This window comes from Dreissena polymorpha, chromosome 6, assembly GCF_020536995.1.
Source record: "Dreissena polymorpha isolate Duluth1 chromosome 6, UMN_Dpol_1.0, whole genome shotgun sequence".
Taxonomy (NCBI): Eukaryota; Metazoa; Mollusca; class Bivalvia; order Myida; family Dreissenidae; genus Dreissena; species Dreissena polymorpha.
In genome coordinates, this window is record NC_068360.1 from 42,385,266 (window position 1) to 42,403,852 (window position 18,587).

The 18,587-nt window shown below is 34.1% G+C and overlaps 2 protein-coding genes across 4 annotated transcripts in view; one reads left to right on the forward strand and one right to left on the reverse strand.

Moving 5' to 3' along the window:
* Nucleotides 1-10,357, reverse strand: part of LOC127834070 (alpha-1,2-mannosyltransferase ALG9-like) — a 30,570-nt gene extending 20,213 nt beyond the window's left edge. For 2 of the 3 annotated variants that reach the window (XM_052359650.1, XM_052359649.1), the window contains exons 1-8: nt 10,264-10,357; nt 9,154-9,340; nt 5,828-5,962; nt 4,579-4,649; nt 3,980-4,142; nt 2,712-2,773; nt 1,934-2,021; nt 498-603 (exon numbers count right to left, since the gene is read on the reverse strand). In XM_052359650.1, coding sequence (XP_052215610.1) covers nt 498-603; nt 1,934-2,021; nt 2,712-2,773; nt 3,980-4,142; nt 4,579-4,649; nt 5,828-5,962; nt 9,154-9,340; nt 10,264-10,346 — 895 coding nt within the window. In that variant the 5' untranslated portion in view covers nt 10,347-10,357. The remainder of the gene's footprint in view (nt 1-497; nt 604-1,933; nt 2,022-2,711; nt 2,774-3,979; nt 4,143-4,578; nt 4,650-5,827; nt 5,963-9,153; nt 9,341-10,263) is intronic. The other variant, XM_052359651.1, reaches the window with a different exon arrangement.
* Nucleotides 10,358-10,413: 56 nt separating this feature from the next.
* On the forward strand, nt 10,414-17,526 carry LOC127834071 (methylosome subunit pICln-like). The gene is made up of 6 exons (XM_052359652.1): nt 10,414-10,629; nt 10,890-11,029; nt 12,785-12,880; nt 14,645-14,728; nt 15,443-15,574; nt 16,769-17,526. Exons 1-6 carry the CDS (start codon nt 10,487-10,489, stop codon nt 16,825-16,827), a joined length of 654 nt encoding a protein of 217 aa, XP_052215612.1. The 5' UTR covers nt 10,414-10,486; the 3' UTR covers nt 16,828-17,526.
* Nucleotides 17,527-18,587: the final 1,061 nt, after the last annotated feature.

The window sequence follows — 18,587 nt, forward strand, 5'->3', positions numbered from 1 at the left end:
TGTAACTTAATCTTAAAGTAATGGCAAATTAAATTATGCCTATTATTTTTGTATTATAAATATTATTAAGTTTGATTTCGAATTTGTGAATTAATGCATAAAAGAAACAACCATTCTGCATCACACGGTGGCTGTTATCTTTAACCTACTAACTGTGCTACAATGCAATACTGATGTATCAGAAAATGACATCATCTTTCATGTGTTAAAAGAGAACATTAACTCATATCATTTGCACTAAATCCTTTACCACTTAGATATGCATTTGTATGCATTTGTTGTCCCTTAGAAAGTTAAATTTAATTACAGACCTTTCTTATTAGATTCAAGATTTAAAGGCTTCATTTCCAACCCTAAGATACTGATAAGCATCAAACAGCATACAACCTGAACAGACTGCGAGTTACTCAATACTTAACTGAGCAATACTTAACACACATGCATTAAGCCCTGTTTTCTCAGAATGAGGGTCACGCAATCCAACACTATGAACTCACCATACAGGTCTGGTCCATGCTGAGAGAAGACGTTGTAGAGGACAATGTTGAGAGGGGCCACCACCAGTTTGCCATAGTAATGTTGGTCAATCTGTACCACCGGCAACTGAAGTCGATGACAAACTTGTCAAATATGAGAGCAAAACCTGTGTCAATCTAAACCATCGGCAACTGAAGTCCATGACAAACTTGTCAAATATGAGAGCAAAACCTGTGTTGTGTCTAGAACCCATTTCAAATCAGAATTTTAAATCTGTCAGTAAACTTGCATAGCTTTGTATAGATTCAGATATTACACTACTTTACGCAAAGCAAGTTGCCATGATATTAAAGAGTACTGAATGCCTGTAACCATGCGTATATTTCCAACATTTGTCAGTTTGCTAAAAGAATACAATTTGTCAGTGCAGGGGACGAAAAAGCAACTCCTTATTGCTGTCCTAAATAATAATTTTACAATTTGCTTGTTTTGAAAACAGAGTCTTAAAATAAAGAATTCTGCAATTTCTGATTGTAGAGCAGTATAAAACATGACATGCGAAAACATCCTTTTAGTTAATGAATTCAACTGGTTTTCCAAGTAGTTTATGGCCTACACATTAAATAAAACATTTGATTAGGTACAACTTCTCCTACATATTTCAAAATTCATATGACTTAACATGTGGAAACACAAGTTTAGCAAAAGGCACTTGCCATGACCCTTGACTATACACCGCATGGTCTAAATACAAGTCTTTTTCTTACACATGTAACCATTTGAAATCAAATTAAAAATGTAGCAAGCATTCTGATTGGTCAATATTTTAGGTAAACACTTTGAAAGTTGAAATAAAGAACTATCAAACAGTACTGGGTCCTGACACCAACAATTATAACAAGCATTCTAATTGGTCAATATTTCAAATCAAGACGTTTTACAGTTGGAAATTTAGTACTTATAACACCCTGGGACTGGATGTGAAAAAAAAAGAGATTTACGAAGAGACTTCCTCCTTTAAATGAAAAATATCAGACAAGCGGAAAAAGTAGTTCCTGATAAGCCTGTGCACACTGCACAGGCTAATCAGGGACAACACTTCATCCACATGCAATAAGCCTTGTTTTCCCAGAGGGAGACTCAATTACGTTTAATCCCAAAGCACTGATACCAATTGTGTCTTGTTCTAAGAAAATTGGGCTTAATGCATGTGCGTAAAGTGTCGTCCCAGATTAGCCTGTGCAGTCCGCACAGGCTAATCAGGGACGACACATTCTGCCTCAACTTGATTTTCTGTAAGGAGGGACTTCCTTGAAACTAAAAATACCATTAAAGGGGAAAGTGTCGTCCCTGATTAGCCTGTGCGGACTGATCTGGGACGACACTTTACGCACATGCATTATGACCAGCTTTCACAGAACAAGACACAATTAGTCAAGTGAAAACAAAGACCAACCAGGAAGGTGATGACTGCAAGAGCTGCCCATGTGACAAACAGCAGCACCTTCCTCTTTATGAACAGCACATCTACGGCTATTGGTACACTGGAATCGCAAACAAAATGCCTAATGATGATTTCAGATCATAAGTATCGTATTTTATTTGGAGGAGTGTTGCTAAAAATGAAGTTTTCACTTGCAGTGGAGACACTATATCAAATGTGAATATTAGTGAAATTAAAGAAATGATACTACACAAAATGACTTCATGCTTTGTTGACACCAATGGAGTGCCCGTCCTATGGCTGTTTGCCTGTCTGTTGGTAACAGAATGTGCTGCTTAAAATATTGTTATTATTCTAAAATACTTAAAACAAGAGCTGTCTCCATAGGATGACATATGCCTCTGATAGCTTTGTTAGAAATTATGAGCATTTTTCGAAACCTAAACGCAATTTTCGAAATCTAAATGCGGACCTTAAGTTCAAGGTCAAGATCAAAGGAGTCAGAATGTGTGTGCATATGGAAAGGCCTTGTCCATATACACATGCATACAATATATGAATGTTACATCTGAAGGGACATAGAAGTTATGAGCATTTTTCGAAACCTAAACCCAAAGTGTGACGGCCAGACAGACAGAAGGACGGACGGAAGGACGGACAGACGGAGGAACAGTGCAATCACTATATGCCCTCCTTCGGGGGCATAAAAATGTCCTTCACATTATGTAAGACCATGAATTAATCAGATAAATTCAGTTGATTAAACAATAAATGGCAGATGTAATATTACCCAATAATGGCTGCAAAAGGCCAGCCAAGAAATGTACTTGCTGCTGTTGCCATAATGGCTATCTGTAACAATAACATTTCATAAATTAAGAAAAGTTCACAACACTATGTAAATCAATATACCACCTATTAACATTTTGTCTTCACCAGGATACATTCTTTTTTTCCAGCAAAATGTAGAAATATTGGCTATACTAAATTACTTCATTTCCTAATTTAACTTAATGTAATTATAATTTAACAAATGCTTTAATACACAAGATAGGATTATTGCTTAAACTTACAAAAAAGAAACTCAATACATGCCTTTTTAATTTTGATGCAATAGTAATGGATTTTCCACTGTACTGCTATGCACAATTGGGTATAAAATGCATCATCTTTCAATAATTTGTATCAAACAACGGCTGATACAATTTTGATGAATAGTTCAACATTGAAGAGATAAAAATATTACATTTCAAGAGAAGTGCACCAATTTACACAGTTAAAGTGAACATTCATTACCATACAGTCATGAAAAGTTGCTCCAAAATTAAATGCCCAGGTAAACTTACAACTGCTTTCTTTTCTTAGTTGTTATTTCATGCAAAATTAAAATGATACATTTTAAGCAGTGTATTTATTGAAAACAAATATTGGTATGCTTAAACAATACAGACTTTGAGTAGTCCGTTAGAAAATCAAATTAAAATGAATACCTTTCCTACTAGATTGAAGTTTTATGGCCTTCATTTACAAGCCTTTTTTACTGATGAGCAGCAAACAGCAAAAGACCTGAACAGACTGTGAGTTATTCACAGACTGTTCTGTTTTTTTTTTGCTGTTTGCATATAGCCATGTTCACTTTGTTTGTGGGAAAGGTTTGAATGAGGTTAAAAAAAGACCAACGTTATTATGCACTATCATTCGTTGTCAGTATGCGAATATTCATGTGACAAAAGAGCATTACAGTTGAATATTGTTTGTAGCAAGGGGTAAGTAGAGTTCCAAAAAATTGAATTTGATCTTTGTAGCCATTTTTACTTTGCTTCTGAATGGAAAAGGGTAAATTGACCTTCTATGTATTGCCATAATCACAAACTGTAGCAGATAAGACTTTCAAATTTACTTTGATAAATAAAGAAAAGTTTACAACACATTGAGAACATGCTGTTTGCATATAGTCCTTTTCATTTTGCTTCTTAGCAGAATAGGATGAACTGACTTTTGCCATAATTGTTGCTGAAACAGATAATACTTTCCAAGCAAAAGTGTGGAGAGGTGTACCTCATACTTCTCCTGGAACCACGCCCCCAGGCTGAGGAAGGTCATGTACATGCAGAAGCTGCTGGGCAGGTAGGCGGTACAGGAGATGAAGAACCCCGCCCCCAGCAGCTGGAAACAGATCGTGATACGGCCCACGTTGTTGCCAAACTGTTGGCACACTCCCCTGTAGAGAGGGGTGAAACATGGTTTACATATGAGTATGTGAAATTATTAGAATAATCCACTTGAAATCAAGTGTCCCTTAATGTTACGGTAAATAAAATCCATAACTGTTAAAGAAATTCTGGTAACAATTTAAGTCTTTAAAGTCTTTTAAGTATACAAGCCTCAATCTGGGAAAATGGGGTTAAATGCATGTGCGTATTGTCGTCATAGATCAGCCTGTGCAGTCTGTACAGGCTAATCGAAGACAATTATTTTCAGCCTAAACTGGATTTTTCTGCTAAAAAGAAACTTCCTTTAAATTATAAATACAATAAAAGCAGAAATAGTTATCACTGATAAGCGTGTGCGGACTTCGAATGGTAAGAAAAACAGAGAAGGGATCCCAACCCTACTATTTTGCTGTAGATCTTATCATATGAAACACGTCCACATACTTGTAGAAATACACCTCTGTCAGTGCACAGAAGAATGCTAGAACACATCTTGTGAAGAAGAACAGCATCACCTACAAGAAAAATGGTTAGGTTTCATAGAAAGAACATAGGTTTACTCAGTAAAAAGAAGTGCAGCCATATAGAACATATTTGTTTACCATATACTTTCAAAAAAAAAGTTCATGTTCTAAATCTAAATGCTTGGCAACTAATTCTTAATTCTTTGTACCTGCATTGAATCTTTGCTTAGAAAAATACTAATTGACAGCTATTTACAGGTTTTGTTGTGTTGTTATTGAAAACAACATGCCTCGCCCAATAAAGGCTGTTGACGCCTTGCCAGTATCAATTAAAAGGCCCATTTATTAATTAGAATTGATGTTAATCAAATAGTCAATTTGGTTAAACAAAGAATGTGTATATTTTGAATTAGTTTATGCCCCAAAGAAGATAAAATTCAAGGTCAAAATGAGGTCAGACGATGTGAGTGTTCATAGATAACATCCATGCAAGAAGCAAAGCTCGGTAGGAAACACTATTGATGTCAGACCAAACATATCATTTTTGGGTTAACCAAGGATTAGGACCTTTTGAGTAAGTCTTTGTCTCAGAAGGTTAATGCCAAGGTCAACATAAGGTCAGGTGGTATGGGTGTGTTGAGAGTATTTATTGATACAAGCCATGCAAGTATCAAGGCTGTGTAGGAAGTATTATTGATATTCAAAAAAACATGTCATTTAATGTTAACCTGGTACAGATGGAGGGAACAAATGCCATCAGTAGATGCCAGTGGCAAACAAATATATGGGCCTTTCTCTGTGAAAAGGGGGCTTTAATGCATGTGCGTATAGTGTCGTCCTAGAATAGTCTAAGCACAGGCTAACCAGGGACAAAACTTTCCATTTTTATGGAATTTCTCATTTCAAGAAAGTCTCTTCTTAGCAAAAATCCAGTTTAGGCGGAAAGTGTCGTCCTGATTAGCCTGTGCATACTGCACAGGCTAATCTGGGACGACACTTAATGCAAATGCATTAAACCCATTTTTCACAGAGCACGGCCCATATGCATTTTATATACCGGTATTTCCTTATAGCCCAACTGACTGTTATAATCTAGCAAATGATAAAAATTACAAAAACTTCATTTCTAAACATGATTTCAGAATTTGTGTAGCTTATATGACATGTTATAGGCCACTGGCTTTTTTCATACTGGTAGTACATACTTACAAGCAGTGTCCAATACTTACTGGGTTTGGGGTAAAAATCAGACCATACAGTCTCATGGGGAGGGTATGCATCATGATGTAGGCGTACGAGCGAATGGCGTACACTGGTGAATACTCCCACGTCTGGAAGCCCTTGCCAAACATTAGGTAGTGAGTCTGAAATGGGAAAACATTATTACTTCAGTGCTTAATTATTTTAATGCAATACAGTGCAATCTTTAAAACTTGATTTTTGTACAAAGCATAAATGTAGTTAATGTTCCTTTTTCCTTCAAAAGTACATGCAAATTAGCTTAATACACATTGTGTAATAAAAAATAAATGTGATTATAAGGTGGTGAGTCTGAAATGGGGAAATATCATTACTCCAGTGCTTAATGATTACAAGGGCAATACAGTGAAGTATCTAACAGAAGATAAGTTTTACAAAACACAGTTTGTTGATTTTCAATTTCTTTCCATAATTATGAAAATTAACTAAATACACAGGGAGTACTACAAATATAAGTAATTATACACAATGAGTACTACAAATATAAGTAATTATACACAGTGAGTACTACAAATATAAGTAATTATACACAGTGAGTACTACAAATGTAAGTAATTATACACAGTGAGTACTACAAATATAAGTAATTATACACAGTGAGTACTACAAAAATAAGTAATTATACACAGTGAGTACTACAAATATAAGTAATTATACACAGTGAGTACTACAAATATAAGTAATTATACACAGTGAGTACTACAAATATAAGTAATTGTACACAGTGAGTACTACAAATATAAGTAATTATACACAGTGAGTACTACAAATATAAGTAATTATACACAGTGAGTACTACAAATATAAGTAATTATACACAGTGAGTACTACAAATATAAGTAATTATACACAGTGAGTACTACAAATGTAAGTAATTATACACAGTGAGTACTACAAATATAAGAAATTATACACAGTGAGTACTACAAATTTAAGTAATTATACACAGTGAGTACTACAAATATAAGTAATTATACACAGTGAGTACTACAAATATAAGTAATTATACACAGTGAGTACTACAAATATAAGTAATTATACACAGTGAGTACTACAAATATAAGTAATTATACACAGTGAGTACTACAAATATAAGAATTTATACACAGTGAATACTACAAATATAAGTTATTATACACAGTGAGTACTACAAATATAAGTAAGTATACACAGTGAGTACTACAAATATAGGTAATTATACACAGTAAGTACTACAAATATAGGTAATTATACACAGTGAGTACTACAAATATAAGTAATTATACACAGTGAGTACTACAAATATAAGTAATTATACACAGTGAGAACTAAAAATATAAGTAATTATACACAGTGAGTACTACAAATATTAGTAATTATACACAGTGAGTACTACAAATATAAGTAATTATACACAGTAAGTACTACAAATATAAGTAATTATACACAGTGAGTACTACAAATATAAGAATTTATACACAGTGAATACTACAAATATAAGTTATTATACACAGTGAGTACTACAAATATAAGTAAGTATACACAGTGAGTACTACAAATATAGGTAATTATACACAGTAAGTACTACAAATATAGGTAATTATACACAGTGAGTACTACAAATATAAGTAATTATACACAGTGAGTACTACAAATATAAGTAATTATACACAGTGAGAACTAAAAATATAAGTAATTATACACAGTGAGTACTACAAATATAAGTAATTATACACAGTGAGTACTACAAATATAAGTAATTATACACAGTGAGTACTACAAATATAAGAATTTATACACAGTGAATACTACAAATATAAGTTATTATACACAGTGAGTACTACAAATATAAGTAAGTATACACAGTGAGTACTACAAATATAGGTAATTATACACAGTAAGTACTACAAATATAGGTAATTATACACAGTGAGTACTACAAATATAAGTAATTATACACAGTGAGTACTACAAATATAAGTAATTATACACAGTGAGAACTAAAAATATAAGTAATTATACACAGTGAGTACTACAAATATTAGTAATTATACACAGTGAGTACTACAAATATAAGTAATTATACACAGTAAGTACTACAAATATAAGTAATTATACACAGTGAGTACTACAAATATAAGAATTTATACACAGTGAATACTACAAATATAAGTTATTATACACAGTGAGTACTACAAATATAAGTAAGTATACACAGTGAGTACTACAAATATAGGTAATTATACACAGTAAGTACTACAAATATAGGTAATTATACACAGTGAGTACTACAAATATAAGTAATTATACACAGTGAGTACTACAAATATAAGTAATTATACACAGTGAGAACTAAAAATATAAGTAATTATACACAGTGAGTACTACAAATATTAGTAATTATACACAGTGAGTACTACAAATATAAGTAATTATACACAGTAAGTACTACAAATATAAGTAATTATACACAGTAAGTACTACAAATATAAGTAATTATACACAGGGAGTACTACAAATATAAGTAATTATACATTTCTTTAGATGTTGCTTGATCATGCCCATAAACTAAGGTAACCCAGAATTAAAATGATATAAAAAGCTAACGGTATTATGTGGCTATGTTGCAAAACAGCACAACAAACAAGTTGAGGACCCAAGGATCTAAACTTATATGAGCAGGTTATGTTAACATGGTTTTCTTTTAGAAGTGCACTGGCAATTTATAGCACCCAGCATAATAGCGTTAAAGTTTTTCAAAGACAGGAACTATTATCTTGCTTGGCTTAGAAATTGTCAGAACAAATGTTCTAACCAAGTTTCATGATCATCAGGCAAAAAAGTGACTGCTAGGATTTTCCCAAGGTTTCATTATGGCCATGTCAGAAAAACTGCTTTGCCCCCTTGTGGCCATGCATTTTTTCAAAGACACAAACCATTTACTAACCTGGTGGGTGAAGTATAATTACAACTAATGTTTTGAACAAGCTTCATTTCGATAAGTTTAATTTGACCTAGTGACCTAGTTTTTGACTCCACTGGAATAAGTTACACCTTGGCAGAGATATTATTGGGACACATGTTCTGACAGAGTTTCATAGAATTGGGCAATAAAGGTGGAATCACTAATTTTCACCAGGTAAATATAGAGGATTGAAAACAGAAAAAAGGCTATCAGTTAAATAAGCTTCCTATGAGCATGTTGTTCTTAGGAACGCTATCATCTTTACTTTGTAATATAACAATATTGAAATAATAATTTAAAAACAAATGTATGCCGTTATCATATGCTAAAATTCATGAAAATAAATCATACAGGCTCCCAGTAATTGAATGTTTCATCACAGTCGCCAACAATGTTCCATGCTGCGGCACACAGTCTGGCAGACAGGAAGATCTTGAACACTGTATACGGTGTGGGGGTCCAAGGACTAGGTGTTTCAGGAATTTTCTGAACTGGCGTTTTGTCAAGTTTCTTGTCATCATCTCTGTCCGAAAGGGATCTAGTGTGATAAGTAAATAAAATTGGCCCCACCATATTAAACTTCATTAAGTAAAATGTAATGTTCTCTCGTTTTATATGAAAAAACAACTGATTATCATTATTGTAAAAAAGTTAAATTTTGAACATAGAAAACACAGCAGACCATATCTGGAGCTCAAACTCATGACTGTCAGAACACTATTACTATCAAAAACAGGACAGATAATTTTTTATCAGACACAATGACCGTATCCATTCATTTATGGTCCACACTAGTTTCATGCAATTGCATTGCTAACACAATCCTATACAGCATTTAGATACAAATCGGAGGAAAGGGTCACACACTGTGGTGGGCTCTTTTAGGCATGCTTCCCTGCATTAAGGCCAACTGTAAACTGAGGTGGGTTAACTTGGCCACTGGTGTTTGTTTTACTAGGACAAATTAAAATTGTGATAAATGTTTTTTTAATCAAAACTGCTCAGTTTGAAAATTGAATTTGCTTATTTTCATTGTATAATTTTACATCTTTTATTTCAGGAACATGGCAGTCATGAATGTCCTTGTGTTGTGAACTTACAATTCATTTGTGTCGGTCATGAATGTCTTTGTGTTGAGAACTTACAATTCTTTGTAAATGTGATATGTTGAAAAACTTTATTCTTTGGTTATATTGGGGACTCGAACCGTGAGACATGCTCTGCATCCCTTCTCACTTTCCCCTCAATTAAAGATAAAACAGATTAACGTAAAAATCCTTAATCAATAACCTCCTTGTAAAAATGATTAAGACATTCATTTAAGTCAATATTATCCGAAATAACGTAATCCGAAATTATAGATAAATTGTTTACAATCGAGCTTTTATGAATGATGAAGATTAACATCATTATCTATGAGCTTATATTAACGAACAAAAAATGTTCAAAAATCATGCTTACCGATCTTTAGCTTTGGATAATGCTGCAAGCTCCTTAATTGACTTTGTATCTCCTTTCTGACGTTTCTTCGTGGAGGCTGACATCTTGAATTTTAATGCAACGCGATTGGCTCAAATGAAGGCGCTTCGAAAATACGCGCAATTGATTGGTTAATATCGATTTAATTGTCGTCTAAAGTGAAAGTATGAAAACGTGCTGCACACGTTTTGTTTGTTTATTATAAATGCCAACACGACTCAGGAGTGACATTATGTTACTGACAGATTTCCCAGTCCCCACTGTTGGCGTCCACCACAAGGAAGACAATACTCAGGCTTTCATTGCTGGAAATTTAACAGGCACAGGATCAATTTACATTGCTGAAAGGTAAATAGATGGGTGGGGAAATTTAAATGTTACTTGTTAGAACCATTCTTGAGAACTTCAAAGCTAAATATTCTATTAAAGCTGGCCTCGTGTGTGTTTGAAGCTAACTATTTAATGCTAAGATTACCTACATTGATTATGAACTATAAAAATAAGAAACCAAAGTAAGTTTAAAAAAATTATGATGAGTGAATAACTATTGAAGAGATTATATTATCAAATGTCAAATTATATTCACTAATGTTATATCTATATTCTAGTCAGGTGACATGGATAAGTGCTGGTGGAGAGGGTGGGTTCTGTCTTGAGTACCCTAAAATCTGCCTGCATGCAATCTCACGAGACCTGTCAGCATTTCCCCACGAGTGTCTGTACCTTCAGGTGGAAGGAAAACTCATAGGTAAAAGAAGCCCATGTAAACAATTTTAAATCAATAAACCCACACACTCCATGTGAGAAAACTGCTCACATTCCTCAAATTATAATTCTTGTTGACAAAACTGTTTAAATATATTCACTTATTACACTACTCTTGAATTGGATACTGTTGATATTTTACAATCTGCAAGATTCTTTTATCAGTGCTTTTTTAGGGCTGATTTAGGGACAAAGTGTTCCCACTTTCCTCTTTAATAATCTTAATATTTTAAGCTAGATTCAGAGCTCCAGATAAGGGTCGTACAGCTGTAAATACGCCTTTTTCATGAAGATTTACGCATTTATTTTTATAAACTGGACGTACAATTACGACATGAATATCCATTTTACGCATTTACGAAAAAAAATCAGGCCGTACTGATACATCTGCGTCAGCGAAGCGTGATTTATTGGTCTCTAACCTAACGGTGCTTTTCGTTAATTTAAATTACCGAAAAGTTGTAGACTGGGTTCATATATTAATGTCTATTCTGTCGCGTGATTTCCTGTAACTTGTAAATCCGTCAAAAACAATATGTCTGCGCGCAATGAAATGCCGGCTTAACCGAAAGCGCTTTGTTGTCATATAATGACTACATACGGTGTCGTCTAACCATCCTGACATTAAATCTGTAAACCCAGAAAATGACATTGTCGCCCCGATATTAAACTATTTGATTGCATCGGTGGCTTAAAACGTTAGAAAACACGATGGGAAACAGATGAGACAGTGAAATAAGTGTTCATTTACTTAGCTTAAAGTTACTAGTTGGCTTGTGTTTTCTTGTCAAGAAAAATGAAGAAATAGTATTAGTCATGAGTTTTAATGTGTAGTTGTATTTGTATCATAATTCAGAATGGAAAACCTAATACAGTAACTGTTCAAGAAGCTACATATATTTATTATAATTGCTGCAAATGTTTCTGTGACGTCAGTTATACACCCTTCAATATCCAAGAACACGGGTAGTACAGTACTACCTGTATTTTTGGATATGGTAATACAGGTACTAATTGAGTTTAAGTGTTACTCCTTTTCTTTCTGTCAGTGGCAGTACCGTTACTAATTTCACAAATCCTTATCTGGAGCTCTGAGATTAAAAAAGGACTAAATTACTAAACTAAGACAACAAATAATGTATGGCAATTTGTCACTTAGTAGTCCCATCAATTTTATCAAGTTCATTGAGTTTGATTATAATATTATTAAGCATTTGTGACAAAGCATTTTATTAATGTTTTACAACAAAGTAGAAAATAAACATGTAAATAAATCATACAGATCTTATAAATATAATTATTTTCTTAACAAATGATAGCATGTGCTTGTTATTAAGATAACACGCCATACAGTATAAATTACATTTTATTTATGATTCACTTTAAGCTTTTAAGTTATATTGGTATACATAGATATTTACCCACTAACTCAATTGCATTGGTCTGCCAGATTTTATTACCTTAGTCCCGTTGTAACACACATGATTGGAGTGTCACCAGATAAGGGCAATACTTTTTACAGGTTAGAATTTTTTTTAAACGGCAATGTAAAATGCACTGGACTGAAATTTGGAGAATTATGGATGAAAGCTGTATGTCCAAAATAATTATGTTGGCTAAAACAAGGGAGTCAATTACAGTAACTTTTGTTATACATTTCACAATAAACGTTTAAAAAACTTGACTTAGTGAATAGATGCTATATAATACCAGAATTTCATATATTGCATTTTCCCAGAGGATGACAATCTCAGCACATCGTCTTCAGAAGAAGAAATAGATCCACCCGAGCCGATGACAGAGGTCCGCTTTGTACCCACAGATAAAGGGGCATGTACGTACCAAGCAAAACTACTTACACAGTTAAGCACAGTTTGACAAAGTACAAGAATAACAGAATTTTTAAGTCTGACAGAGTAAGGTAATAGTGGGTCCGTTTTAGAATAACATTTGTTAATGAAGATTTCTTTATATTCATGAATTTTCGCCTTTTCTCTCAAGATGACTTTGTTTATTTAGTCGCAAACTCTTAAATTAGTTGTGTCATTTAGATTAGAAAATAATAAAACTTGGAGAACAATTGTCTAATTTGTATGTTATTTTTCCAAATAAACATATGATTGAATCTAAGATTGCATTATTTTGTTAGCAGTTTGTTGTTGGTTTGGCTCAGTGCAAAAAATGGTTTCATACAGTAACACTGTATAACACACCTTTTTCTTAAGCCGCTAATAGTGACACAATTTTGTTGTAACATAAGAGATGAGAGTGGTATATTTTTACGTACAGATTGATAGTCATGGAAGTTGAAAAACATATAATAGTGAAGTCATGGAAGTTGAAAGACATTTAATAGTGCAGTCATGAAAGTTGAAAGACACTTAATATTGTAGTCAAGACTCATGGAAGTTGAAAGACATTTAATAGTGTAGTCATTGAAGTTGAAAGACATATAATAGTGTAGTCATGGAAATGGAAGTTGAAAGACATTTAATAGTGTAGTCATGGAAGTTGAAAGACATTTAATAGTGTAGTCATGGAATTGGAAGTTGAAAGACATTTAATAGTGTAGTCATGGAAGTTGAAAGACATTTAATAGTGTAGTCATGGAAGTTGAAAGACATATAATAGTGTAGTCATGGAATTGGAAGTTGAAATACATTTAATAGTGTAGTCATGGAAGTTGAAAGACATTTAATAGTGTAGTCATGGAAGTTGCCTACTGAAAGGATTCAGAAGATTGAAAGGAAAGTAAGTGATTCAGATACACGCACATTATCCACTAAATGAACTCATATAACTGGCATGTAGACTCAGGAATATATCTGACTTTTGAAAATACAAATATTGTAACATGATGTGAAATACATGTATATGTACATCTTCTTTGAAAACTTCCAAATATATAGAGCAAAACATTCGAAATGTGTGATCAGGAAATGTGTAATTTCATTGTCCAAAAGCTGTTCCCAAACTGAGCCGCGGTCTGGGAAAACTGGTCTTATTTCAAGTGGGTAAAGTGTCATCTCAGATAAGCTTGTGCAGCCTTCAAAGGCTAATAAGTGATGACAATTTCCCCTTAAACTGGATTTTAGTTATAAAAGACTTCCTTTAAACCAAAAATTCCATTACAGAGGAAAGTTTCGTACAGACTGCACATATTTCAATGGATGGCATGTTCACATCATTGACCCACATGCATTTTACCCTGTTTTCTCAGAGCTTGGCCAGGGCCCTCTTTTGGCCGTTTTGGGGGCTGAAATTTGGCCCCATTCCCCCCCCCCCCCCTTAAAATAGTATACTTTTTTCCCCTATTTCAACAAAAAATTCCCCCCTCCAATATTTTTGTTTACGTTATACCTATGTTTCCAGCAAGTATCATGCAATTAACCTTTGAATAAATGTATATTTATGTAAATTACACTAAAATATAGCAATTTTAAGCGTTGAATGGTTGGTGAAAAGATCTCAAATTCCCCCTTTTTTGCCCAAAACGACGCGAAATTCCTCTCTCTAAGGGCCCCGGCCCCAATCCCCCAAAGTGTTGCAAGGGCCCTGTTTGCTTATATATATAAGTTCACATATTCACATATTTCAGTGGATGGCATGTTCACAGCGTTGTCCCATTGCCAGATTCTACACCCTGACCCAGAGGATGTGGATTATGATGAGAATTGTGACGGTATGCAGCGAGTTTTCACATCGCTTTGTTACTGTTAAATGTTGGAATAAGTGTTAAAACATGCAATTGGGATACAATTATAATAGTCATTAGAATAGAGTTATTTGTGTCATAAACTTGTGTTATAATGGAAAATTGTTAAATTTTATATTGTCCTGGTGTTTTAACATAACCATAGAAATATTTTCATGATGTGCAATTGCAATTCCTATTTAAGAAAGGTTTGTAACTATAGTTTTGCTATTTTTTAAAAATCCAGATTGGAAAAAAAAAATGTGCATAGAAGTGGCTTTTTTTTTAGCATAATCTGTTTTACCAGGAAAGAATCCCTTGTGAGAGCAGAGATGTTCAGCATTATTAGCTCTGTCCACAACTACATGCACATTCTAACTAGACAAATCAGCACTATTGATTCCTTTCAGGCAGGTTATATCAGCCAATCAAGGCCAATTGAGTTGATAAACCCAGCCCATGTCAGTACTGAAAGCTTAGGTTCAACTGGCTGCGGTGATATGACTACAACACTATTAAAAATGGCAAAATTCACTATAAATCCCCAAACTTTACCCTGTTCCCCAATGCAGAACAATTGTTTTATTTATAACCCAAGAAATAGGAATTTTCAGAAAATTAGCTCAATCTGTAGAAAAATATGGCTTGTATATTGCAAGGCCCAGTACCCTTAGTATTCTAATTATTTGCTTCTTATTGCAGATGAGTTCTATGTGGGAGAGGAGGGGGAGGAGGCACTCAACGAGGAGGGTCAGGCCAACCTGGCCAGGTTTGAGGCCATGTTGCAGCAAGGTCAGGGGGACGCCCCCAGCTCTAACGGGCACACATCGGAAGGTAGGCTGAGACTTTGTGTCTTTGTCAGGGAATTGAAATCTCATATTGGCTTGGTTGTTCCCCTTTTTAAGCTCACATGAGCGTGAGGCCCTCAAGGTGATCTCCCTATGTGCGGTGTCGGTCATCATGCGGTGTCCTGTGTTGGTGTGAGTAAAAAATCTTTAGCTTGTAATCACTGTAAAATCCACATTTTTAATGAAGTCTTGATGACTAAGTCTTGATGAAAATAAGAATGTTTATCTTGCCTATTTAAGCTTATTTGAAGTCTGGGTCATGCGCGTCCAAAAACTAGGTCTTCAGGTCAAATCTTATGAAAACATTGTTAAAACAAACAGGTCAAATATTTCATCCAACCTAGACAAAACTTGGTCAGAATGTTAAGCTGGACAAAATTTAGTCAAAAAACTAGTTAACAGGTCAAATCTTAGATAAATCTTGTTACACTCTAGAGGCCACATTTATAACTCACTCTTAAAGTGATATTATGGGCATTTTTTACTGTTGAGCTGAAAAGAATACACTGGTTAAAACAGTTAGTTAAAATGTGGTAACTGACCAAGTATCTGCAACTCATCCTGCTACCAGTTGTTTATAAAAAATATATATTATATTTGATATTGTACATTAGATCTACTCACCTAGTCCTCTTAGCCGAAATGATCCGTCAAACAAAATAGTGTCATTGTGTCGTATGAACGAATCTGCACTAAAACTAAATTGAGATTCATATCGTATATCGAATTGTTTCTGTCGTCAGTTGTCAAAATGAAAGAACAGTTGATATTCAAATGCACTATTTTTCTCTTACCATGATATTGTTTTAGTATGTTGATGCTGCAGTAACACATATACATGTGTATGAAGTAAAAACACCAAAAATAAACAACGGTTGCGATAGACACGTACAAACGGTTAGATGCCCATAATATCACTTTAATAAGATATGGTCGGAATGTTTACCTGACATAGTATGGCTGAGTTCCAATCAGGGTCACATGCCTAAGAAAACAGTCATCTGGTCAAATTTATGAAAAACCACTCTATTGGCCACATTTATGGCTCAACCGTGATGAAACCTGATGAAGTGGGGATTGAACCTTGTAGGGCTAGGTGGGATGCATGTGTTCCAACAACTTTTCTAACCACACATTCTGCCACTATGCAATTCTATAAACTTCAATTTTATATCCACAGAAATGGAGCCCGGTTCGCTTCCAGAAGATCAGTTTGAGGATGCAGACATGGAGCAGTGAATCACAAGTGCTGGTGTACTGGCTAGAAATCTGTGTTAATTCATGACATGCATACATTTAATGATGTTGGATACTCAGAAATCTTGAAGACACTCTTGATTGATGCACAATTAATTCAGCTTGGATCTTTATACAGGGGTGTGATTTTTTTGTCCTTTCATTTGATATTCTCCCTTTCAATGTTAAACTTATTTTTACCAAAAGTTATTAACTTTGCTTGATCTATGTACAAATAAAGAGTTGAGTTGAACTTTATATTTGGGTAGGAAATTTTCCTCCCCTGAGTTGGTTCTCAAATCACACCCTGGTTATAAAAACACATGCGTGAATGGTGGTTTTCCTTACGCGTGTTGAAACATGGTGTAAAGTTTCAGACAATGTGAGAGTATTTCATAATGTATCATGTTTGAATGCAAGTGAATGTACCTATGTTAAGGGAAAACAAATTTTATGCTTTGGTTTTTGTGGATGTTTTTATAAATACTTGTAGGTCATATACAGTAGGACATCACATACACTTTCAGTGGTTGACATTATATTTTCATAGTAAAAAATTACTTTGAATTATCAAGTTTTAACTTGGTTTGCGTTATCACAATATATATTTTTTTTGTGACGTGATACTTGGTTTATCAGTTATACAGTTGTGTACAGATGCAATATGACAGTGGCTGTTGTAAATAAACAATCTTTACGGAACACCTGCTATTTGATAACTGTCAACCAACCATTACAAATGGTAATGGTCAATCTTTTTTTTTTTTTAGAACCTATATCACCGGATACATGTACAGAAGTGCTTAATTATTAACAAAGTGAATCTTGTGCTGAAACAGCAGGAGTGAAACCCTATTTGTAGCACGTTGTCCTGTATTTGCAGTAAGGAAATCAGTGTTGAAGTGTTAAAGACACACAGACGTATACAAAATGTTTAAAGGCTGTAAGGCGCTCACTTGAGCCCACATGGCTGGAAACTAATCTGAGCAGGAAGTATTAACAAGGTGTCACTATATTATAAGAAAACAGCTCAGCCTTGTGGCTGCCGTGTTTTTTTGACGAAGAGGAACCATGTTCGACTTTGGTAAAGATAATATAAGAACGAGTTTTCTTCATTTTAAAAGTCAATGTGATTGTGCAAAAAATGCGAGTTCAAGAGAGTTCACATGCCTTTTTATGCCCCCAGATCGAAAGATCGAGGGTATATTGTATTTGGCCTGTCTGTCATTCATTCATTCATTGTGTGTGTCCCAAAATGTTAACCAAAACGTTAACCTTCGTTAAAGTTTGGTGGTAACTTTTTGAATATTGAAGATAGCAACTTGATATTTGGCATGCATGTGTATCTCATGGAGCTGCACATTTTGAGTGGTGAAAGGTCAAGGTCATCCTTCAAGGTCAAAAGTAAAAAAAATACAATCCAAGGAAAGTAAAAAAGCTTTAAAAGGGAGATAATTTGTAAACCTGCCAAATGATATATTGAAATTTTATTTCAAAGCGACGCAATAAAGGGCATTGTGCTTCTGACAAACACATCTATTATTTTTTATTGGATATACTGTCAAAGTTTTTTTAATCTCGCGTGTTCCAGTTCCTATTTCTAATTCCGCCGAAGTATCATTGGAACAAATGTTCTGACCAAGTTTAATCGAGATTGGGTAATAAATGTGGCCTCTAGACTGTTCAAAAGGTACAGACAAAAGGTGATAACCATTTAAGCACATCATGACCATATTATTCCACAAAATGCTAATTGTTATCAT